Source organism: Bos grunniens, chromosome 7 (genome assembly GCF_055505025.1).
Source record: "Bos grunniens cultivar Pamir isolate PY7600 chromosome 7, Bosgru_T2T1.0, whole genome shotgun sequence".
NCBI classification, from domain to species: domain Eukaryota; kingdom Metazoa; phylum Chordata; class Mammalia; order Artiodactyla; family Bovidae; genus Bos; species Bos grunniens.
The window spans coordinates 56,844,517-56,871,219 of NC_141171.1; the positions used below are offsets into that span (position 1 = coordinate 56,844,517).

Here is a 26,703-nt window from a genome sequence, read left to right on the forward strand (position 1 = left end):
TTCCTTATGCTGTGAGAAACTGTCAAATTTAGCAGAGAAGGGCTTGCTTGTTTCCATTGGAAAGATTATAAATACCTGAGCCGCCTCCTATGAAAGGAGGCAAAGGTTCTAAGGGTCTTCCTTCCCCATCTCAGCAGAGGACCCCAGGTCCCTGCTGCCAGGATGGAGCCACAACCCAGGGGAGGAGCAAACAGAGAAGGAGATCCAAGAAAAGCCTCTGAATGACCTGAAGGAAAGGTGGTTCCGTGATGTACAAAAGATGCAAAACCTATTGTGCGTCACCTTCCCTGTTTTCTTACCTGCATGTCTGAGTGGATACTCCATGTATGACCAATGGGTACAATAATAACTCTGTCACTCAAGGCAGCTGTAAATCAACAGCCTTTCAAATTATAAAGTGCTGCATGTAAATATAACACTGAGCTACAAGGGAAGCACAAGAATACTGGAGTGGGTAACCTATCCCTTCTCCAGTGGATCTTCCCAACCCAGGAATCGAACTGGGGTCTCCTTCATTGCGGGCAGATTCTTTACCAACTCTGCTATCAGGGAAGCCCATACATGTAAATATGAGAGATGATAATTTTGAGCTCAAGGATTATAGTGTGTGTAAGTATGCAATTCCTCCAGAGGGAACTGGGTGGGGGCATATTTGAAGTCCTTTAACATGCTGAATCTAGAACCATTACTTAAAGTTTTCATATTTAGAGCCTTTCTTTTGTCTTCTCTTTGTCAAGGACTCTCATTTGAGGAATGAGTTATTCCACACAAGCACAAAGAAATGCTTGATATAGAAAACGTCTCCAATTAGAAAAACCCACAGCATTAGAACTGGGAGAGTTCTTAGAGATCATTTAGGAAAATGTTGTCCCACGAACTTTATACAATGATGGACATGTTCTATATCTGGACTGGGCTATACAGGTGCAGCCTCTAGCCACATACGGCCATGAGGCACTTAAAATGTGGCTAGCACAACTGAGAATTTTTCAATTGTACATAATCTTAATTTAAATTTGAATTTTGAGAACAGCCCTCAGAACATGCATAAATTATTCTAAAATTATATGTGAAATGTTGAGTTTGCAAAACAACACAATCTTCCTGTAACATAGCTATCCAAGAATAAGTATTAAATAAACTAGGAAGGGTATCTACAGGGAGAATGGTGTAGGGCTGGGAATGAAAATGGTGATGAGAGGCGAAGGTAAAAACAAGAAGATAGCTTTGCAAACAAAAATGAGAGCTGAACACAAACTGAAGGATTTAGTAACTCTGTACCCAAAGTACTAGAACGAAAGGAAAAAAAAATGTCTGTGTGGATGTTTTCCAAGGTCAGACTTAGCATTCACCAAATTCTCAAAAAGGCTGAAGACTTCCACCAAAATGTCAAGAATCTCTGAGCTAGGGGAGAATAACCTCCAAACAGATGGGATAGAAATGGAATGTGGACTGATTAAATAATAAAAGGACAATCCTTTACCTGACCATGTGGTTGACAGTTCTCTGGTTAACCAACAAAGTGAGACATTTTATCTTACAGTGGGAAAACAGTAAAAAATAGTACTCAAACATTTTAAGGAGAAGGCAATGGCACCCCATTCCAGTACTCTCACCTGGAAAATCCCATGGACAGAGGAGCCTGGTAGGCTGCAGTCCATGGGGTCGCTAAGAGTTGGACACGACTGAAGCGACTTAGCAGCAGCAGCAGCAGCAGCAAAAAACATTTTAAGTATCTCACTTCAACTTATATAAATTACATGTAAGTACCTTTGCCAGTCTTCTTGTGTGGAACCAAGGACTTTTCATGAATGCATCCATTGACTAGATTTCTGTATTACATTTCTCCCATAAATAAACATAATGCCTTTTCTGATTCCCACTGTTTCTCTAAATGAAGCAAGAGCATAGGGACACTTCAGAAGCAACCTGAGTCCAGAATCCTTCTTGACTTTCTATAGTATCTAGCCCACATCTAACTCAAAAGCAATCTTTTTTCAATTTAATGCAATTAGTCTTACCAATGGAAGAAATTAGGTTTCATAAAAACACCCCCTCTCTGCTCCCTAATGTTGATAGCTATGGTATGCAGAATAATGATCCCCCAAAGATGAACATGAGCTTCTCTGGTGGCTGAGTGGTAAAGAATCTGCCTGCCAATGCAGGATATGTGGGTTCGGTCCCTGCATGGGGATGACCCTCTGAAGTATGAAATGGCAACCCATTCCAGTATTCTTGCCTGGGAAATCCCATGGATAGAGGAGCCTGGCAGGATACCATAGGGTAGCAAAAGAGTAGGACATGACTTAGCAACTAAACAACAACAACAACAACAAAATGACCATGCTCTAATTCTCCGAACCCATGAATATAATACTTTTTGGCAAAAGATGATAGCAGATGTGATTAAATCAAAGTTCTTGAGCTGGGGAGATTATGTCAGCTTACCCAGTGAACCCAGTGTAATCATAATGTTCCTTGTGAAAGAGAGAGGTGATGAGGCAGAGAGAAATTTGAAAATACTGTACTGGTGGCTACTACGGAGGAAGGAGCCAGTCACAAGTCAAGGAATGTAGGAGGCATTTAGAAATTGGAAAAGGCAAGGGAACAGGTTCTCCCTTTGGGCCTCAGGAAGGAATGGAGTCCCGCTGACAACTTCAGCCAGTGAAACTCATTTCAGATTGACCTCTAATAAGATAATACATTTGTATTGTTTTACTTTGCCAACAAGGGTCCATCTAGTCAAAGCTACGGTTTTTCTTGTACGGATGTGAGAGCTGGACTATAAAGAAGGCTGAGCGCTGAAAATTTGATGCTTTTGAACTGTAGTATTGGAGAAGACTCTTGAGAGTCCTTTGGACTGCAAGGAGATCCAACCAGTCCATCCTAAAGGAAATCAGTCCTGAATATTCATTGGAAGGACTGATGCTGAAGCTGAAACTCCAATACTTTGGCCACTTGATGCAAAGAACTGACTCACTGGAAAAGACCCTGATGCTGGGAAAGATTGAAGGCAGGAGGAGAAGGGGATGACAGAGGATGAGATGGTTGGATGGCATCACCAACTCAATGGACATGAGTTTGAGTAAACTCCGGGAGTTGGTGATGGACAGGGAGGCCTGGCGTGCTGCAGTCCATGGAGTCACAAAGAGTTGAACACAATTGAGCGACGGAACTGAACTGAAGCCACTAGGTCTATGGTTATTTGTTAAAGCAGCAATGGGAAATGAATACACCTATTTACATAATATTTAATTAAATAGTCATAACTGTAATGAACATAAACTGCTTTGGGAATAAATACAAGTCTTACAAAACATATAGTTCAATTTTTGAGAACAGAATTCTCAAAGTAAATGAGTGAGGTATACTAGCAATGATTATTCAGGATGCTGTAGATATCAGTCACCATGTATAGGGGAAAACAGAGAGCGTTCATCAATCCAGCCAACCAACCTCCTAATCTAGAAAGAAAGCTCACTTTTTTTGATTGGTTGCTAAATGCCAGGCACTGTTCTAATTACTTTACAACATTTCTGTCAGTAAATATAGTTTCCAATTACATTTCACCAATGAGAAAAAATTCAGAGTGCTTAAATAACTTGTCTCAGGCTACGCAGTTAGTAAATGGAAGACTTACTAGCCAACACTTGATCCATGATCCATCCAATTTGACAGTTTAGGCTCTTAAAGCCTCTTCTAAACATGAGTTTCTACATTCCCCAGATGCTAACCCAAATAGCTTATTTTACTGGTGAAAAAACTACAATTAGTATAAGTAAGTCTGGCTCTATCACCATAGTAGTCAAAATCACAGGAAGAAACAATAGTCAGACGGGGTAATTTGAAAGGAACTAAAAAAAGGCCTTTTCACAAGATGTGTTTTTATACACACTCAGAAACCATCAACTGAGTCAAAGTGGAAGTTTATTCCACGTCAAGGAAAGAAGGCAAATAAAATTCACATGAAAATGACATGACAAAATGCAAATAGTAGTTTGTGATCAGGAAATATCAAGGGATATATAGATGTTTCTCTCTGATGTTTCTAGCATCACATGGCATTATCAAGAAATTTCATTTGCAATATGATAAATATGTAGCCAAACAATGATTCCAATTTAGCCACTTACTACCTATGTGCTCTCAGACAAGTCACTTACCCACCGTGAGCCTCCGGTTCTCACCTGAATGTCACCTTCTACCACCTCCACACGGCTGCTTCAGGGATTACACATGATAATGGATACGGAAGTGCTTCGTAAATAAACTGACATGCCCTCTACAGATATGAGGGATGATTACAACATGTGAAATAAATGAAGTGGATGATCCGCATGACCAGCTGTGTCATTAGACTAATGCGTGCTAACTCAGGCTCCCTCTGAAATGAGTAGAACTTTAGCTCAGAGAAATGCTGGGTTTTGTTTAAAACCTTGTTGATGTTACAGGCTTTGTCATCCAGGACCTTTCATCACTGTCTCTGACATCTGAGAAATGCCAAATCGAATAATCATCCTTAAGTAAAATAAGATGACAAATTAAAATCCAGGCAGAGTCCTTTGCAATTACAACCTACCACTGCAACTGGCCCTTGTTTAAAATAGTTTCCTTAAATCCAACTGCTCAATTCCCTCTTGCAATGTATGGTATTAAACTGCTGCTACACAGTGAGGCCACACATTTATTATAAAAATAAAATGCCAAAAATCACAACCATTTTGGCCTTTATTTTTCAAAAAAAAAAAAAAACCTTTTACTGAGTGTACAATATAGTCACAAGTGAGCTTCTCAGACCTGTATTTTTAGAAAAACACTTTTGTTTAAATGTATGAACTGGTGAGGCAGAATAGATGCTGAGTGAATTGTGAAATGGACTATCTTAACTTTACATTTCTCATACTCCTGAGCAAAATATTTGTTAAGTGAATGCTGAAAAGGAGAGGGCGGCATGTGGATGACCAACTAATCTGGAGATGCAATTCACAAAAGATATGTAAATAATAATAATATGAAAAAATTTCAACTGCAAGCTCCATGAGAGCAAAGTCTTTATTTTGTGAACTATTCTATCTCCAACACCTTCTTCCACCGATTATGGAACACAGGAGATGGTTGACATTTATTGATAGGATGGATGAACTTCCCTGGTATCCAAATAAGTAAGTGCAAACTAAAACCATAGGAAGAAGTCATTATTTATCTAACAGATGACCAAAATTTACATTTTGCTTTTCATGAAAAACAAAACAATGTTGACAAAGCACAGAAGTAGAAGATTTCAGGTGTGATTCTATTTTGGAAACAATCTGGAAGGAGGAGTAGGGGAAAAGGAGAGAAAAAGAGAAAAAATAGGGAGAGAAAAGGAAAAGGAGAGATGGAAGATCTCCAAATTCATTTATTCCAATTCCCTCATTTTACAAGTGATAATGTCACTCATTTATTCCAGACGGGACCAAGTCCCTTCCCTCAGAGCTGTCAACTGGAAGAGATAGACCTGAACAAGTTATAGGAAGCAGTACAGTGTGCTATGTGAAAGGGTAATGGGGATCCCACCTAGTGAGCTTAGGCTCCCTCGGAGCTAGCGTAGGCTCTGAAGGAGCTTCCCAGAAATGACACTTCAGCTGAGAAGCAAAGGAAGGAGCGCAATGACTTTGGACTTATAAAAAAAAAGTCAGTGGTACTAAATTTAAATCCCTGAATGTTACAGAAAAAACAAAACAAGCATACTATGACAAGTGAAGGAAAGAAGACAAATCAACTAGGAAACTTGAGGTCCAAACAACAATATGACAATTAGTTTCCCTTGTAACTCACATATTTCAGGCTGAGTGCTGAAGAAACCAGCAACCTGGAAATGCCAACGGGCACAGACCCAAAAAAAAGCAAACAAAACAATAAAAGCCCTCTCTCTCTAGGCAGAGGACCAGGAAAGGGGCAGCCTAGTCATCACTAAAAGAAAAGGTTACCCAAAGACAGTCACTCAGAAACACCACATGATAAACCAAACAAATTTTCTAAAATGTGTTTGAATGACCCCAAGGAAGGCATCCCCAAAACAGAACAAACAGAATTTTTTTTAAAAAAAAGGAAGACTTAAGCCCTAATAAGTCAATAATTATATTAAATACAAATGATCTAAATAACCAATTAAAAGTCAGAGAATGCAAAACAGATTTAAAAACATGACCCAACTGTATGTTATTTATAAGAAATGCACTTAAAAAGTAACATTAATTAAAAAAAAATGTAGGCACTCCTATTAGAGGTACTCTAACTAAAAGAAACTTTAGGGCAAAGAAAATTATAAAATTATAAAAGATTAATCCAAAAAGAAGACATAGCAATCCTAAAAGTATACATACAAAAGAACAGAGCTATAAAACACGTGAAGCAAAAATCTACAGACATAAAATGAGGAGCAGACAAATCCACAATTGTAATTGAAGAGCTCAATAGCCTTCTCTCAACAACTGATAGTACAGCTACATGGAACATCAGATAGAATACAGAACAACTCAACACCACCATCAACCATTAGGATATAAGCAACGTTTGTAGAACACTTCCCCCAACAATAGCAGAATATCCATTCTTTTCAAGTTCCCATGAAATATATACCAAGATAGTTTATACATTCTGGGCCAGAAAAAAAAAAAACACAGTAAATTTAAAGAGTTGAAACCATTTGAGTGTGTTCTCCAACCATAGTGTAATGAGATTAAAATCAAAAGCAAAAAGGTGTCCACAAAATTCCCAACTGGAAGACTAAACAATACACTTCTAAATAATCCATGGGTCAAAAAGAAAGTCTTGAGAGATATTTTTTTAATATATTGAACTGAATAAAAATGAAAATACACCATATTAAAATTTGTGGAACACAGTTAAAGCAATGCTTGGAGGGAAATGTATAGCACTAAATGTATACATTAGAAAAGTGGAAAAGTCTCAAATGAATAATCTAAAATTCCTACCTTAAGACCTACAAAAGAAAAGCAAAATAGCAAAGCAAAGCAAGCAGGAGACAGAAATAATAAAAACACAAGTCCATAAAACACACCAAAAAATCACTGAAACAAAGAGCTGGCTCTTTGGAAAGATCAATAAAGTTGACAGAGCATATGATTAAAGACCAGGCAGACATCAAAAAGATAATATGAAAATACTATGAACAACTCTACAAAAACTTGACAATTTATACAATATGCAGCAATTCCTCAAAAAACACAAGCTACAACAACTCACCCAGTATGAAATAGAAGAGCTCCATAACATAGATCACATTTGTAATTAAAAATCTCCCTAAAACAAAGATCTTCAGGCTTGGATACTTTCACTGGCAAATTCTACCAAATATTTAAAGAATTAATACCACAGTCTCTTCTAGAGATTGCTTGAGTGTTTACTATGTGCCAGGCACTCTTCCATTCCAACTGTTTTTACATGTCTTAAACTCATTTAATCCTTTCAACAACCCTATAAAATAGGCCCTATTACCCCTCCATCCTATATGAGGAAAATGAAGCCCAGACTGCTTATTAGGCACACAGCTAGCACAGAGCATAACTAGGATTCTAGTTTAAACCTCTGGGCTCTATTTGAAGCCAATCAGATTTCTTGTATTTTAATCTAATGCCAAATTTATTGTCAAATTTCACTTTTGTGAAGGGAAATTCAGATCTGACCAGGATGTGTTATTTCAACAAAGAAGCTGGGGTAATACCAAAGCTGGCATTCTCAACAGAAACATGTATTTTTTAAACAAAAATAAAGGTTATTCCTGCTAGCAGCTGCCATACAATTTCCATCTACATGACAGTTAAAATATATCTATAAACCAGAAAAGGGCTTTCTTATTGGAAATGATAAGAGCTTCATGATAGCAGAAACAGCCGCACCACTATAATTACAAGAATCAAAACACTGCTTCATTAGTTTTTTCCTGTGTTTGTTATTTTACCCCATCAAGACTAATTACACCCCTTCCCATTGATTTTAACAAGCACCCTGGGTTAAACACCACAGACAGCCCAGTTAGAGAAAGCTGTGGTTTATAGCTGCATCTGAACTGTCTCTGTTTAGAAGAAAACAGTATGTTTAAAGCATTATATTGACAAATGAAATTTTCTTATGTTTTCTCTGAATAAAAGTGGAAACATGACTGCTCCCCTCAAAAAAAAATGTAGTGAAAAATAATTTAAATTTTAATAGTCAGTAAAGGCTCTTTCTACTTATGTACTTCCTTCTCAACAACTAAGAGCTCTACATTAACTCAGTCCCCAAAATAATCTGTGATGCCCCTGAAGGCAAGCCTTGCCCAAGTTTCCTGGGTATTTGACACGTTTTCTACTACAAGACATTGGCAGGCAAAGGCCATGCTGCCAGGAAGGAAGGCCGACTCAGGGGCACAGCGGTTCTGGCAGTTTTGGGGGGTCAGAGGTGGCTCCCATCAGGTCTCTCCAACTTTTCCAGAAAGGGACCTCTAACCAGCAGAACAGGGCCCGCAGGATTTGTTGTTTAGTCGCTAATTCGTGTCCAACTCTATTGCCACTCCATGGACTATAGCCCACCAGGTTCCTGTGTCCGTGGGATTTCCCAGGCAAGAATACTGGAGTGGGTAGCCACTTCCTTCTCTAGGGGATCTCCCAGAGTCAGAGACCGAACCCGCATCTCCTGTATTTGCAAGCGGTTTCTTTACCATTGGGCCACCAAGCTTTGAGGATGTACTAATTGCAAGTGCTTCTGTAAGACTGAGCATATATAGCTGCCATCCTTCAGAATTTCCATATATTCAGCCTAACATAACACCTGCTATGTACAAGGCAGCTTGTGAAGCAGGGTCCCAAGCAAGATGTCTTTTATGTCTCCTTTTGTTAAAATTAAGAATCCATTGCAATCTCACACTCCATGAAGTTATACATTCAAGAAAAACGTTTTTCCTGCAAATCTTTGAGAGAAATTTGCTAAGAGGAGCATTTTGCCCATCTATCTTTCAGCTCCACGCATCCTTCAGAGAGATGGCCATATTTTCCCAGTACAAATACATACACTGCTTTGAGAATTGCTGGTGATACCCCTAGGAAGAGGTTTCAGAGGTAGATCAGAGGGACTGGCTGGCACTTTGATATTCCCCATTTCTTCGCTGCAAAATCTTTGCCTTTAATAAGGCCCCCAAACCATTGTTACTGTTTATTGTTTCAGGACAAAATGGTTCTCATAGCACTTGACAGAACAATTAACACCTAAGGAAACAAGTTATAATGCTGGCTCTAACTTCACACATACAAAAAAACTACTCTCCATACTGGAATGGTTCCAACTGTAATCTGATGCATAGTTTAATCCAATTTAAAACTGTAATTAAAAATCGTAGCCATCTAGTTTCAAAGCTTTAAATCCAACCACCAAGACACCAGAAGAGCTGTATTGAACTTTTTTCTGCTGTATCTGTGGATACGTTCAGAAATATTTTTAAACAAATTAATTAAGGCTCTAAACCTCCACGCTATATTCCCCAGCTCTGAAATGTCATTTGGGAAAGAAATTAAGACAGTAAAGTTTTCCTTGTAGTCACCCTAACCTAATCAGTGACTGGTATGACCTTGTACATTTCTCCCCTCCTTGCCTCAAATCCTGTTTCCATTTACTATAATGTTACACTGGGATCATTCATTTATTGAATTTTTTCTGGCTGCTTTTTGGAGACTTCATGTCCTGAGGACCACAGAAAAAAATTTTTTGACCAACTGACAAGAATGACTTTGGTCTTGACTAATGACTCCATCCTTAAACTACACAAATAACAGAGGAGCTTCAGCCCCAAAAATAATTTCCCCTAAACCTCTAAAGAAACTGGAAATGGAATCATTTCAAAGTCTGAATAACTGATGGACTCCTGAATTTAAGGAGACACCTAAACTCAAAACAGGAAAACAAAAGCATGCAACTGAACAGTTAGCATTTTCTCCTTTGTCATCGGATCTAAAAGTTCATCCTGGCACCGACACAAAGCAGTAATGATTCCATCAGCAGCTTAACAGATGGCAGGCACTAAATGGCTCTAACCTTCTCGTAGAATGCTGGAGAATAGCTCCGTGGAGTTTAATTTAACAGGATGGGGACTGCTATTTTCTCTCTGCTGTCTCCTGCACAGCATGACTGTCCATAGCTTAGAGAGCTACATCTTAAGGTCCAGCAGTGCAGTCACTCAGTTTAACCCTTTAGGACAAATAAAGGTCTTGAGTTGTTAGGGGATCCTTGCATGAGATTCTGTTCCACCAAATACAACCCAAAGTTTTGAGTTAACAAAGCAGGCTGTGCGTGGTGGCGTATTTTTAGGCTCTCTTTTCTTCTATTAGCATTTAAGAGACACTGGATCATCTTTTTCTTAGACAACGAATTATATTTTTCTGAAGGACTAAAATCCCAGGTGGCACAGTGGTAAAGAATCTGCCTGCCCATGCAGGAGACACAAGAGACATGGGTTCAATCCCTGGGTAGGAAAAATGCCCTAGAGGAGGAAATGGCAACCAACTCGTTTCTTGCCTGGAAAATTCAATGGACAGAGAAGCTTGGTGGGCTATAAAGTCCATGGGATGGCAAAGAGTCAGACATGACTAAGCACACACACAGGCAAAATATTAGGAAAAAAAAGTTTTCATTTTGCAAACTCCTTCTCCCAGCCAGCTTAAGGATAACCACATTATTTAGAATCCTGATAGAATCGCTGCAGCTGTTCGTGATCAGTTGGGGAGCTTGATGCAACCCTGAGGCAGGGGCTGCAGCCTAGAATCTCTGGGGTGGGATCCAGGCATCAGAATTTTTGAAACTCCAAGGGGATTCCAATTGGCAGTCGAGGAATGTAAGAAATATAGCATTTTAAGTTAAATCTCTCAAGTGTTTCTATAAGTTAATTTTTATTCGGAGTCCTCATTGCACTGGGTCTGTCCTTACGACTCTACCCCTTTACCTGCCTCAGTCTCTCCAAGACTTGTGTGAAGGCTCCAGGGTTTTCAAGATGAGCCAGAATTAGTATGACCTGCCCAGACATCAAGGAAACCAGACACTGAAACTGCAGCCCTGAATTCAGGGATGTCCTCAGAGCAGGTTGTAGTGGTTAGAAAGGTCTGAAAGTAAAAGCCTTTTATGCTGCATATTGCTCCCTGCAGTCATGGTGCACTCCTGACCAGGGTAGGAGGTGGTCCCACACAGGGCAGCTCCACCTTTCTGTGTATAAGGCTGAGCCTGGAGAGAACTCATCTTCCAAAACATATGATGTGCCCTGCACTAATTCAAACATGATTACACAACCATGCAAGCTGCTGGTGAGGCTGTGGGGCCATTGAGCTATACATTTTGTGCTGAGCTCTCCACTGTGCATCCTGTGCTATTTTCTGCATCTTTTAATTAAATAAGCAATCATGGTGTGATTAACCCAAGTGATAGGTGTATCTGGTCTTACCATCAATTAGTGCCCCCTATTGTTCCCTCTTAGTACAAGGAAGTGGTAAGCCTCTTGGAAACCCACTGGATCAAGTCAAAAGAGAAGACAAATCCCGTCCTTCTATTGCACACAGTAGGTGTTCAATAAGTGCTGGATGAATCAACCAAGGACTCTACCCCTCAAGGCCCCCAGGCTTTAACAAAGGAAAGGCATCAATAGGACTTGGACAGGGCACTTTGGAAACAAGGCACTGAAATCTACTTGCATACATTCAAGTAAACGGTGGACAAATACAAGGACAAAAGCAAATCTCATGTAAACAAAGTACAGAAAGTATAGCTGAGCCTCACAAACAGGTCAACACGCAGCTGCTCTGTCTCTGCCTCCCCTTTAGGACCACATGACTTCATGTCTGTTTCTCATGCCTTCCTGCCCTGCAGAACCTTTGTTCCATTAGCACAGGACCCATTTTCTCATCTGGTAAGAGCAGCCTCTGCTTGTTTCTGGGAGAAACAATGGCTCCACTTGGGAGAGGCAGGGAACGAACATATCTGATTGGCCTAAAACTCTTCTCTGGGATTGCTAAAAAGAACTAGATTACTACATTAGATTATCATTGCTACAAATGATACATACAAGCTCTGCCGGGTGGTGTGATTCCCTCGAGAAATTAACATTCACACATAAATATTAGTTGTGACACTTTTATTTCAGAAGGATGACAGGATCAAATTTCAAAGGGATACAACTAATTTGTAGCTCTAAATCACAGTAACACTGAATCAAAAACACTTTATCCCAGACAGACAGTTGGCACAGATATGTTCATTTGTAATCTACTTACATTTAACATTATAAAACTGTATATATAAGAACACTAACACAGTTGGGGAGACAACAGAGTACAGATCTAAGGACATCATTGGTACCAATACCTCAGTTATCTTGTGGTCACAGATCTGACAACTGCAGTTGAGGATCAGGAAGTAAGTCAGAGGAAGTAGCAGAGCCACTAAAATAACATAGCAACACTGATCCACTTCACTGTTAGAAAAGCCTCCCGAAGACTCGCTTGGCTCCTGTTTACTGTTCCTTCACACAGTATGCAATTAACAGCATTACCCAACCCCAGGTGGCAATGGAGACGGAAGTTCACAGAGATACGCAGAGTTAAGGCAGCGAGACATGACAGGCAACAGTGACAGAAAAGAAGAAACTTGGAAAACCATGGAAAAACTCAAGGAGCAGAGCTGTTCAGCAGAGGGGCTTTAACAAACCTGAACAGAACCTGAAAGAAGGCAAAACATAAATGACCACGCTGAAATGAAATTCCTATCTTCAGTAGAGTCTGTTTACAAAAGCAGGGAAATAGATACTAAATTAAGAGTTTCACGTAAATGGCTGAATTAGAGCAAAAAAGACGTGCGACTTAAAAGAATAACCTTACTGAGAGAGTAGCATTGACATATAAACACTACCACGTGTAAAATAGCCAGCCAGCTGGAAGTGCTACGTAACACAGGGAGCTCAACTAACTGCTGTGATGCCCTAGAGGGGTGGGATGGGAGGGCGGCTCAGGGGGAGGGGATATACGCATACACATGGCTGATTCACAGTGCTGTACAGCAGAAACTAACGCAACTTTGTAAAGCAATCATAGTCGATAAAAAACAAAGGATAACCTTGAGTCGGCTATACCATGTGCCCATGATGTCTGATAAATAAGATATTACTACACAATACTGCTTATAAAATACACAAAGCAATTTATATCCAAAGAATATAGCACCTTTTATATCCACATAAAACCTGAAACCACAAAAGCTCATTCATGGTGAGAGCACCTCAATCATGTAGGGATAGCCTAAGTCAGCCTCTCTGTGCATGAGAGCTTGATACTGTGTCCTGTATTAATCAGTGGGCCCAATCAACTATAAAGCCTTCTTATATGATAGACACATAAGCCACAAACACTTCCCCTAGATCACCGTTTCTCAGAATCTGGTCTGTGGAACAGCACAACCAAATCTGTTAGTGAACTTGTTTTAAAATGCAGATCCCTGAGCCCCAACTGAAATTTCATCAATCACTGGGGCAGACTCTCGGAACCTGCAGTTGAGCCCACCTCCTCAGGATTTATGGTACAAGCAGAAGCCTGAGAATCACTTTGATACAGCCTCACCTTCACTTGTAGGTTCAGCAACCAGGCCAGGAGCAGGCTGGCCAGGTCTGGGAGTTAACCCTGCCCACTCATGTTCCTGATGTGCTCACAAGGCTATACTCCTGGTTTTGACATTTTATAGATAGTCAAGTTAGACGTGGACTTCTGAATGTTGTATCACATGAAAAGGGTTCTGACATATAATTTAAAAAAAAAAATTAACAAGCCCTAATTAATTTTAAAAGGAGCATAAGATTTCTAAGCCATATATGTAAGCTTGAAGTAATGGATGCCCACGGAGAAAAAAATAGTGAAGAAAAGTGTCTGATGTGAGTTCAGAGGACTGCTCGGGAAAGGGGAGGAAAATACATGTGAAAGCAGTCTTGGAGGAGAGGCAGAGAGCAGCTTACATCCAGAATCAGGAAATGCAAATCTCTCAAAAATTGGCTGAGATGTTTAAGCTGGTCCTTAACACTCTTGAAGCAAAGGCTGGAAACTACCGGCAAACATGTTTTGTTTGGCTGGCACAATGTTTTAAACAATCCTGAATTCGTTGCCAACACATAAAAATTGGAAGTTTTTTTTTTTTTTTTTAATTCTATCCTTTCCCTGGAAATTGGAAGAACAAGAAAAACCAGCCACTTGGCAGCACTGTGCTGAACTGGGTGGCAGCTGCCCACCTTTGGCCAGCCACATATTCCTGGGGTCTCCCTGGGGTCCAGCAGCCTGCTTCATGCACCAGATCTTGCCAGACCCTGGAGGCATTTGCATCAGCTGCACCAGCTTTAAGCAGTTAAGGCCAAAAGTCAGTCTCTCTGTGCTTTACTCTAACAGTAATTCCTGCTACAAAGATGCTTTCCTACCTTGGAGGTGTTACAAAAGGAATCAGATAATACCTGCAAATCACCTAGAAATCACTGTAGAGTTCGTGTCCTTAGCTGTTCATTGGAATCACCTAGGGAGCTTTATAAAAAAAACAAAAAAAGCTGATGTTTAGGATCCACCCCTGGAGACTCTGACTTATTGGTCTGGGATGAAACCCCGGCAATAGGATTGCAGAAAGCTCCCACGTGGTTCTAATGGACAGCCAAGGCTGAGAACTCCTGCCTTCAGGGAATGCAAGTTATTGAATGTGAAGGGTTGCATTTATTCTCTTTTTTTTTTTTTTTCTGGCCAAACCTTGCAGCTTGCAGGACCTCAGTTCCCTGACCAGGGCCTGAACCCAAGCCATGGCAGTCAAAAAGTGGAATCCTAACCACCAGGCCACTAGGGAACTCCGAAAGTAATGATTATTCTAACATCAACTTTCAAATACTGGTTTCCCACCTCTCACCTCCATGATAACTCACAGTACCTTTTATTTTTGGAAATGTGCCATTATTCCAAAAACCTACGTTTACAAACTGGAAAAGGAGGTCAAAGCATGTTCAGATTTCCACCATTCATTTTCCCTCTGAACCCAACCAAAGAATAAAACACTAAGGAAATAAAGGGAAATTATCCTGAGATACAAAACTCAGGCAGCACAAACAGCTCAAATACCGTATGAGGAGCTCACAGTGGCTGGCTTGTATTTAAAAAAAAAAAGAAGAAGAAAAAAAAAAAAAAGAAGAAAGAAAAATACAATTCCTCTGAAATTCATCAGTGCACTAAATGGAAAATTTTTAAATATTAAAAAAAAATGATTTCCCCAAGACTTTCCAGTAATGGCCCAATTTTTATCTTAAAATGAATTGCAAATTATTGCCTCTCTTCAAGCTTTCGTTTAGGTAGTGCATACATACATTTTGGTTTCCGATCATAGGAAATGCAAACTACCATCATCTAATTTTCAAACAGTAATACTACGTTACGTTACACTGGAAAAGCACATTTCCAAAACGGTATCACATAATAATAATAACGGCTTCTATTTACTTCTGTGTACCAAAAAGCATGCTAGGCACTTAATCACATGTTGTCCAATTGTTCCAACAACCTTGTAAGGTTAACTCTATAACCCCATTTTACAATTTTAAAAATGAGTATCAGAAAGACTTTAAACTACATACATGATCATGGAGCTGCTGGGAGCCGCGTGTATGTTCAAACCCGCTTCTGTTCGTTTGGCTCCCAGACGTGCACCAAACACCCTGGTTTAATCATCACAAGTAGAAATATCTGTGCCCGATTATCCCCATTTGCTCAGTGAAAAAAAGCCAAGAGGTCACGTGATCTGCTCCACATCCCAGAATGAGTTAGAAGGAGCCAAGATGACAGCCCACAGGCCCCCTGCCCGCTCCAGGTTGTGTTAAGGACCAATCACAGTTCACATTATAAAAGCTATGCTGGTGGCAGGTACGTTGTATTGCTGGGTAGAAAAAAATCAAGTGCTCCTGACTTCTGAGACTCTTCAACATTACTATGAATATGGCTTAACTTCAACACAGGTCTGGTGTTTTTCTGTCTGTTTCAGGCCACCCAAGAATCAGGTATCGGGTTTAACTCCTTTATTTGCCCCAGCATCCTCTTGTGAATTCTATGAGCCATGATGCATAGAACAAGCAGAAACACACAGCACTTTCCAGGCCTCTGGCCCATCCTTAGCTGCCCTGACACCATCACCAGGCAATCAAAAGGATGTCCTGATGAAGGACGGACATCAGCTTCTCCAGAATTTTTTCTTTGGACATCACCTTCTCCAGGACTTTTTCTTTATTTGTAAAATTGCAGAGCTTGTGCTGCAAGAATCAGCCAGAATGTGTCAGCCCCACAAAAGCCTCTCTCTGGGGCCGATTCCCAGGGGCATGGATCACATCAAGTGCCAGCAGGAAGGTCTCCTCTTCTGTAAGCTGCCAACACCACATCCTTAAACCTGTATCTCTAAACCCATGTCTTTGGATGTGTTGTGTCCGAGGAAAGATTCTCGAGCAGAAGAAGACACAACACGGCTTCCCTGCAAGAGAAAGAAAACAGGCTTTATCACCTAATAAATATGTCTCAACAGTCAATACTTATTTGCCTGCTTTTTCTGAAGCAACTCTTAAGAGTCACTTGAATTCTATTACTTGAAGAAATTGCATTTCTGCCTCCTAATGATCTTCTAACAAAGCAAGCACCTCATTTTATTAAGCCCAGCTACCCAGAGGAGCTGGTTCAAAGGGAAGTTAAGATATAGCGAAAACTGAGGTCTTTATCATTCCGATGTGAAAGAAGGTGACTATGTTATCAAACCTCACCAGGCCCGGCCTCCCAACTGCCAGCAGCAAGAACAAACAGATGTCAGGGCTATTTGTTTTCTTCAAAAATGACAGGAAATCAAAAATCTATCAGATAGATGTGTCAGCTGCACACCGCAAGCGGACTGGTTAGTGAGATTTATGCACCTCCCTCTTGGCTCAGGACAAAATCACCTTCTAACTATCAACACCAACTAGGATACACGTGCCACTGAGATATGGAAGCATCATTAGTGCGAGGAGGTACCCTACACAATGTGGTCAGGTTCTATGTGTGATTTTAAATTATGCACATTTGAAATGTGTAGTAGAACAGACCCCATGGAATGCTTTTTGAAAACACTGCGACATTCCAAAGCTCAAAACCTGAGTACACTGGACATGGCACCTACAGTATCGCCACAGCAGAGTGCTACTGCACCTGCTAAACAAAACGCCTATATTTCCACCCCACTACGCATGTGCACTAGAACTTTATGAAGCAATTTTAATGGTCACTATTGCTGGTGTCTTAGCTTCATCGTTGTGATTGTTTTAATGCTTTTTCATGCCTTAAAATAACACCCTCCAACCCCTGGTCAGAGTTAACGCTCATGCTATTATTAACTTTGGACTAGAGGCGAGATGTGATCAAATGATACATTTAAAACAAAACAAAGACCATACCACCACCAGGAGGCCACCTCATGCTAATTTAGGAGCCATCAAACTCTAATCCCTGGGAGAGGCAACTTTTCTTAAAGGGCCAGATGGTAAAAGATATGTCACAGCTCTATGCTTCTGCTGTAGCTGGAACATGACCAGGAACATAGCTGTGTTTCAATAAAACTTTATTTACAAAAGAGGCCACAGGTTAGATTTGACCTCTGGGTTATAGTTGGCTGACTTCTGCTCTTTAGCTATGGAGCTAATCCCTACCCCTCACCTCCCCCTCAGCCCTTTCTTTTAATGTAGCATTTTATTGCATATAAAAGAAGTTTCCCCACCTACATTCTCCCACTCTGGTAAATGTAATTTTGAGGAAATAAAAAGTTCCATTAAGATAGACATATTTCAAACTTGCCAAAATTCTGTAAAAACAGTCCAAAAAATGAGCTAAAAGGTGGGAGCAATAAGCTGGCAACAGCACTACAGGAACAGCAATGCCTCAAAATGTTCCATATTGTGTTTTTCATGATGTATACATTTGTCAAAACTTACCGAGTCATACACTGAAATTAGTCAATTTAATTGTGCTAATGAAGGCAATTTAACTGAGCAATGAAGCCAATTTTGAAAAAAGCGTAAAGCCTTGGCCTTAGCCCCTAATTTGCAGTGACTGTAGACCTCTGTGGTAAGAGTAAACAGTACTTAATTCATATTTGCCCCTGAGAGAACTGGTCATAAATGATGACAGTTTGAACTATGTAAATCCTTCAGGAACCCTGTTGCATTAAAGGCATTAAATGCAGCTCTCCTGCACTCAACTCCTCATAGCATCCAGACCTCAACTTCTTCACTTCAGGGAGAACTGGTTGCTTTTTAGAAACAACAAAAAGCCTCGGGATCATGACTTAGCTTTCTACCACAGTAAAACCAAAACCAAAAAACAAGAACATGGATCATTTAAGATGGGAGGTAATGCTTATTAAATTTCCACTTTTTCACTATAACCCTTTAAATCAAAACCACAGGCTGACGATTTCAAACATGAGGTGTTGTTGAGTCTCAACCCTTTTCAGTCATCTTTGCTCCACTGTGAAGCCTGTCAACCTTCGAGGAGGGGGAAGAAAAGATAAAAGTGTCAAACAAGAAGAGGCTGAGGTGCTAAACTCAGGGAAAAGCCAAACACAGAAAATTACTCCTCCTCTGATTAAAGTTGATGGAAGATGTACACAATAATTTCAAAACGCCAGCTATCAGCTTTTGCAGGATCCTTGCATTTCAGCTGTCTCCAACTCCAAGATGGGAACTTATTTAAAGCAATCGTTCTTAAAGTGTGGTCCCTGGAGCAGGCTCACCAGCATCCCCTGGACTCTGGTCAGAAACACAAAGTGCACTGGGACGACCCAGAGGGATGGTATGGGGAGGGAGGAGGGAGGAGGGTTCAGGATGGGGAGCACATGTATACCTGTGATGGATTCATTTTGATATTTGGCAAAACTAATACAATTATGTAAAGTTTAAAAAAAAAAAAAAAAAAAGAAACACAAAGCCCCAGGCTCCGCCCAGACCTCCTGAATCAGGAACTCAAGAGTGGGACTCACCATTCTGTGTTTACCAAATTCTCCAGCTGATTCTGACACTCCTAAAGTTTCCAAATCACTGATTTAAAGTCTGAAAACCAATATATACTTGTAAGTGGAGTTCCTCATTCTCTAATTGACCTGACTTTAGATTCCACCCTGCAGGGTAAGATGGGCTCTGTGCCCAAGTGCACAAGCACCAGAGGTCCTTGGTAAGCCTCACAAAGAGGCCAGCCTGGAAAAACAGGGGGATGTGGCCAAGTTATTCTCCACAACGTTCCCAAGAACAGAGCAGATGTGGGAGCACACCACATGTCGATTCCATGCCAACATTTTTTGAGCACCTGCCATGTGCCAGGCTTTCACTAGATGAAATTATCTTGCTTAGCCCTTCCAGTAATAAATAGATGTATCAGTATGTGTTAAGTATACAGAGGTTTAATATTCATCAGAATGGAATCAAACTCGCTAACAAGCAGAAACCCTTTATAATTCTCTACTCCTCACACCCAGGCCTGGCCAGCATGCTTTGAATGCTGAGGTTCTTGTATACAAATGTTCCTTTTGCTTCTTCTTTGGTTAACTGTTCTCAAACTTTATTGGATATCAAAGTTAGAGACCAGGTCGTTTATACAAGACCCTGTATACTCTAGTTTAAAGCCAACATAAGGAACTTTGAGGTAATTCTGAATTACCCATGACAATGTTTGCTCTACTCAATGGTTTTACCTTCTCTCAGATGTTAAAAATCAAAGTCAGATGAATCATGTAAGATGCAAATCCACTAACTTATATTAGGCTTTTAGTCTCTCAGATAACTTTGTTCTGCCCTTCCCAGCAAGCATGCCATTCTCCTTGATGTAGATAATAAAAACTTAAGGAACTGAAAAGGAAGCACTTCTGGAATCCACCTGCTTATCTGTTAACCCAACATCACTTGCCCTGAAAGTGGCATGTGCTCCAGTACAAGTACTATCTGCCCATGGCATCCTCTGCCCATGGCAGGCATTGCTAATCAATCACAACACTCTTACCCAGAGCCCAAGAGTTATTCTCCAGGCCTTGGAATCCTCCTCAGTAGCATTTCAGACAGCCACCCCTGATCGGCAGGAGTACACATGACTGATGAAATATCTGTATTTCACTGGTCAATCAACATGCCCCTTTCTTATTTTTTTTTCCTGCTCCAAATACAGCTTTAAACCCCTGCTTTCACTGTTCTTTGGACACTAAAATTAAGCTTCAGTTAATTCTGAACTGCAGTCTCTACAACCTATGCTATCTTGAGGGTGGCAATCACGGTGGATTATATTGAGCAGTTTAAACAATCTAAGAGCAGTTGTAACCCAGCATGTAGTACAAAACTGCTCTGAAAATCAAAGAACCAAGCAAATAAAGGTATATAGAACAGATAATAAAAACACTTGCAAGAAGCATCCTGTGAGTATAACTGGGAAACATACAGCAAGAATAGCCCAGGGAGGCTGAACCATAATACTTAGGCTTATAAGCATGAAGACATAGCTTGAGTAAATAATTCTGATTTTGCTTTTGGTACTCACTGGTGATTTTTTATTCGGCTAAGGGGGCACCACACTGTTCCTTTAGCAGCATCTCCATTATTCTAATTCCCTATGGAGAGAAGAAAGAAACATCAAAATGCCACATTTCACGGACAAGCACTTTTACATTTATCACAACCTTTCCCTTCAAGGAATCCAAGCAATGGCCATGTATTCATTTCAGAAAAGTAGGCTTGTAGTCATATCTCGCATTTTTATAATATTCCATTCAGCAATTTTATATACATTATCTCCACATGTGCTCGGAACTACTTGGGGAAACAGGCAGAGCAGAGCTGTGAATCTTCCATTTTAAACATAAGAAAGCAATTCAAGCGACTTACTGAAAGTGATCCAGCTACTAAGTGGCACTGCCAGAGGTGGAATAACCATGGTGATAGTTAACACTACACTAGGGACACCAGAGATCACAGATCACTGTAGCAGGTATAATGACGACGAACAAGCCAGAAAGTACTGACATGTGACACAGAGACACGGAATGAGCAGATGCTGTGGGAAAAACGATGCCAAAAACTTGCCTGGGGATTTCCCTGGTGGTCCAGTGATTAAGAATTTGCCTTCCAAAGCAGGGGACATGGGTTTGATCCCTGGTCAGAGAACTAAGATCCCACAAGCCACAACCAGAGAAGCCTGCAGGCCACAACAAAGACCCAGCACAGCCAAAAAAAAAAAAAAGACTTGCTTGATGTAGGGTGGCCACAAACCCTCAGTCTGTAAAATGTGCAATATCTCAATATCTGTGAGGTGTGATAAAGGGAGCTATGCCTGTGTTTACCAATACTTACCCAAGTGCTAGACTCGATGCTAAGGTCTGCATGGGCGTTATCTGGTGCACCGTTATCTGGTGGTGGGTACAAGGTGCATTACAGAGATCCTCCCCCTTCTGCCAGCACACAGCCACCCTCAGCCAAAGGGAGCTGCAGTACCTGAGGTCATGCCCCTCTCCAGGAGTGGCCCACATCGGATGGCTAGCTGATGTAAGGTAGAAAGACCCAGCCCCCCGGGTAAATTTGGGTCCGCTAGGAAGGGCATCCCATGGCCACAGTTCCCCAGGGGATCAGCTGGGTCCTTCATCACAACTGCACTGCAGTTCACGGTTACCTTCTGCCTGCTCCCCTCACTCCCTCACAAGAGTTGTTCCCAGGAGCCCACTCCAACAACCCTCTGCACAAAAATCTCCATCTGAGCCTGTGTCTGAGAGTCCAACCTTGTTTAATACACACAAAATTCCTGAACAGACACCCTCATTTCACTGATGAAGAAAACAGAAATTCAAACAGGATTTAGTAATTCCCCCCACATTATACAGCTATTAAATAATAAAACCAGAGGAAGAACACAGACGCTGAATTCTGGTTTCAGGGGCACCCCTTAACATCACAAGGCTCACACCAAGGCTGAACACATCAAGTTGCCGGCCCACCCACCTCAGCTGGTCAAGTTCTACGCTGAAGGAAAGAAGACAGCAGATACTCCCTCTTTCCTTCTTGAAGGACAAGTTCTGTAGATCAGAGGCTAAACCTTCAGATGGAAAGGCAGGGTTTTTATGTAATTATGAACTGGAGTGTTAAGGAATTCAAAGCTGGGTTATCAGAAATGGGACACTGCACTCAGGGACAGGACAGAGGATAACAAAGCTAACTTAAATTGCAGGCCTCAGGCCCCACACAGTAAGGCTTTGATTTCGGAGGACTCTAGTAGACCCCAGGGTGCTGTATTTTTAACTGGTGCTTCCCACAGTCAAGCAGGGCTAGGAAACACTGAGTGAACCTACAGGAGACAGTAGGGACTTCTTACCCGGGGTTTGTTCTGAGCCACAGGTAGGGAATGCATCTCTAGAGAAGACAACACAATATACTGAGTACTAAAGTACACTGAGGGCTGCCCTGGTGGCTCAAAGGTAAAGAACCATCAGCAAGGAAGGAGACATGAGTTCAATCCTTGGGGCGAGAAGATCCCCCTGGAGAAGGAAATGGCAACCTATTCCAGTATTCTTGCCTGGAGAATCCCATGGACAGAGGAGCCTGGTGGGCTACAGTCCACGGGGTCACAGAGTCGGACTCGACTGAGCAACTTCACTCACTCATAAACAGAGGAACCTGGTGGGCTACAGTCCATGGGGTCGCAAAAGAGTAGGACACAACTTAATAACTAAACACCACCACCAAAAGTACACTAAACAAAAGTTAACATTTCCTTGAGGTTCCTTGAGGTTTTCCAAAGGTCCTTCAGATTTCTAGCCGTTGTTGTTGTTCAGTCACCCAGTCATGTTCGACTCTGCAATCCCATGGACTGAGGCACACCAGGCCTCCCTGTCCCTCATCATCTCCCAGAGTTTGCCCAAGTTCATGTTCATTGCATCAATGATGCCATACAGCCATCTCATCCTCTGACGCCCTCTTCTCCTTCTGCCCTCAATCTTTCCCAGCATCAGGGACTTCTCCATTGACTCAGCTGTTTGCATCAGATGACCAAAATACTGGAGTTTCAGCTTCAGCATCAGTCCTTCCAATGAGTATTCAGGGTTGAGTTCCCGTAAGATTGAGTGGTTTGATCTCCTTGCTATCCAAGGGACTCTCAGGAGTCTTCTCCAGCACCACAAATATAGCCACTATCTTGAAAGGAAGAAATATTAACTAAAGGATCTTGTTGATGCCAAGAAGCATGGAATGTGGGGCGAACCCAAACATCAAACTATAGGGCCAGGAGCCCTGATCAGTACCCTGCTGGGTACCTCAGGCTCCTCACTTTTACCAAGGCATCACTTAGACCAGAGAGTTCAGGGCACCCGGAAGCTGATTAAACAGTGGAACCCACAAAAGCAAATACAGATTCCCAGCCCTGCCCGGACCCCTACAATCAGAACTTCCAAGGCTGGAGCATGGAGTCTGCAGACAGTCCTCTTGTGGTTCTGAAGCACAACTTGTTCAAATATGAGAATTTTTTTTAAAAAAAAGGCAGCTGGATACCACCTCCTGACACTAATGAAACTGTCCTTAATCATTTCTGAAGATACAGCACATACTCTTAGAGCTATTTACCTTTTTAATTAGACAAGAAAGGAGGGGTTGGGGATGAAACAAATGGAATGACATTTAAACTAATTCTGCTCTCACTCATTCAACAACAGAACCAGTTCACAAATATTTACTGGGCACCTGCCCATGTGCACTGGAGAGTAAATGGTGAACAAATCTAAATCCCTGCCTGCATGGAACATATGGACTAGTAGATTTCATTCCCCTTGTCTCGTTTTTTTTTTTTTTTTTTTCTTTTCCCTTTGGTTCAACAAACCCCTGGGCAATAATTAAATGCCTTCCTTCTCTTTTCAGGATGAATAAAAACAGCCATGTTAATTCTGTTGCAAGCTTCTTTTTATAGAGTGGGCCCCAAAGTCTAGTCGGTATGTCTTTAAAACCAGAAAAACAGATTCCTTCCTTAGAAGTGAGCACCAGTGAACTCTTCCCATCTGTCTAAATTAAGAATGCCACCATTTACTGAGCCGAGAGCTAGCTGATGTAAGTGAAGACTTTGGGGTGTGCCTTGGGAATTGAAAGACATTATTTATCGAATCAATTAAGCTTACAATGTGACAGTTGATTTTCTTTCCCTTTTACCCCCTCTTTCACATCACTTCAGTCTTTTTAAGTAGAACAGTTAGAAATAGAAGGTGGAGAACAAGGGCAAATAGAGAGACCCATAAAATGAATTAAAAACAAAAAAGGCCTACCAGGGAGGCCCAGCCATTATTTAGTACTCTCTTTGGTAAGGAGGGACCAAATCAAAACCCAGTCAATAGAGTCCTTTGAAATAAAGTCTCTTAAAATCCAACTCCCAAGAGATCAGGCTTAAAGGGGCTAAATTTACACCACTTATCACACAATGATGCCTGAAATGCAAAACAAACATTGCTTGGACCCACCTTTATAGATAGAGCTTAACTCAAAAGCTTTTTGGACTGATGAGCCATAAAGCAGCTTGATTTTATTATTTCCTTCCCCTCTGAGCATTTTTTCCCCTGTTTCCCAGCCATCTTTCTCTATTTGCCAATGTACAGACATGGGAGCCCTCCCACTCTCATCTCCTTCATTCCAGGGCTAAGCTGGCCAGATGGGTCCCCAGGGAGGAGACCCAGAGTCGCATTTTTCAAATTCAAAACACTTCACAAATTCCCCTATTCTCAGAGCATTTGAGAAAGCTAATTATTACAGAAAATGAAAAGCTTGCCTGAAGAGGAGGCAGAGAAAGTTACTAAAGGTGGCTAGATCCAGACAGTATATTTATTTTATTATCAAACAGATGCTTCCTTAAGAAGCTCGGACTTAAATTCAGGAGGTCCTGAGGAGGCTGGCATGAAGGAGGACTGCAGAAGCTGCAGTTTGAGTAAGACCCAAGCCTGGCTGTGACTGTGACATACAGAGTGAAGGGAAGGTTCAAGCAGAGGAGAAGAGAGGAATATCAGACCTTACAAAAATTACAAAGTCCTTAGGGAATTCCCTGGTGGTCCAGTGTTTAGGATTCTGCACTTCCATTGACAGAGGCCTGGGTTTGATCCCTGGTCAGGAAACTAAGATCACACCAGCTAAAAAAAATTACAAAATTCCAAAGCAGTTCTAAAAGACACATCTGTAGGGGGCTCTTAACAAAAGAGCTGCTCACCTAATTATCACAATAATACAAGATTGGCCATAATTAGATGAAGAATAACTATTTGTGTACTTAGTGTTTAACCAGAAGCTAGGTACTGCGATAACCAGCTTAAGCACCAGAAGACTTCTCCCACTGCTGAAAAGAAAGCATTCTTGTGCATCATGGCTTTGGAATAAGTACCAGGGACAATATTAGCACCCACTGTGTATAAAAGACTGCACTGATGCTGTGAGGAATGAGCTGCATGTAAGGCATGATGCTTCTGTTCAAGGGGTCATCGATTTCTTGGGAGGAATTACGAGGAATGCAAAATAACTGAAAAACAAGACAGCCTCTGAGAAGTATTACCATGTTTAGAAAAAAAAAAAAAAGTTCAATGGAAGAAGGAAAGTACACACTGATCCTGCATGAAGGGAGGACCTAGAGAAGCTGCTGGAAGATGAATGGTTTGAACAAGACCCAAGCCTGGCTGTGAACGTGACATAAAGAGCGAGGGGAATGTCAGGCAGAGCGGGGACTAACAACAGGCATGGGGGCGGGAACATCAGTGCTTGTGCGGTTAAGCGTCCGCCTTCCGGAGGGGGAGGAAGTGGACTGGATGCAGCAGCAATGAGAGTATTACACTTCCCATGTTTCCACGCCCCCCACCACCACCTGCTCACACACACCCTTCCTCCCACCTCAGCTCTGCTCTTTCCTAGAAGAGACAAAAGCACATACAACTTCCCATAAATAGCCCTGTAATTATGCAACAACACTCAGATTTAGGGCCAAGTCCAATTTAACTGTGAAACTTTGGGCATTTTACTTAGATTCTCTAATCATCAACTGTCTCATCTTTGAAGGAGATGATGTAGTAACAGGCTTTCGTAAGAATCAGTCAAAATAATAATGTTTTATCTGGTTACCAGAGTACCCAGCTTCTGGTAAATACTCAGTAAATAAATAGTTGTTCATCTAAATCTCTTTCGTGACCATCTAATCTCACTAGAATGCAAATTCCATTAAGGCTGAGAGCCTTGTCTGTCTTGTACAAGTTGTGACCCCTAGAAGAAAAACGCCCAGTACACAGAAGGCCTGCAGTGAATGTCTACCGAAGGAATGAATCTATCATTCGACCAATTAATCATCGGTTTACAAGGCTACCACATTAGACGAGAAGGTGCTCAGAGACAGGCAGCAACAGTTACATACATTTGAATCTTTACTGTCTAGCGCAGAATTTGGCACAAAACACATGCTCAATATTTATGAATCATAAGGCTGATCAACTGATTAGTTCTGAATGCCAGGCTGATGAGTGTTAGTTTTGGAATTATAGTGCGATCGGCCCAGTAGTTAGCATCCTAGACAGTGTGGTAAAAGGTCAGGATAATACGAGTTGCCATAGGAAATGAAAAAACAAAAACAAGGAAAG

At 41.2% G+C, this 26,703-nt stretch overlaps 1 protein-coding gene across 4 annotated transcripts in view; it reads right to left on the minus strand.

The window, feature by feature from the left end:
* Positions 1-12,136: 12,136 nt before the first annotated feature.
* The window catches only part of PRELID2 (PRELI domain containing 2), an 83,874-nt gene continuing 69,307 nt past the window's right edge, over positions 12,137-26,703 (minus strand). For all 4 annotated transcript variants that reach the window (XR_015168501.1, XR_015168502.1, XM_086413658.1 and 1 more), the window contains 2 exons: positions 20,613-20,682; positions 12,137-16,542 (listed from right to left, as the gene is read on the minus strand). Coding sequence is in view for 2 of the 4 variants with exons in the window: in XM_086413658.1 (XP_086269784.1) it covers positions 20,623-20,682 (60 nt within the window). In the remaining 2 variants the exon portion in view is untranslated. The remainder of the gene's footprint in view (positions 16,543-20,612; positions 20,683-26,703) is intronic.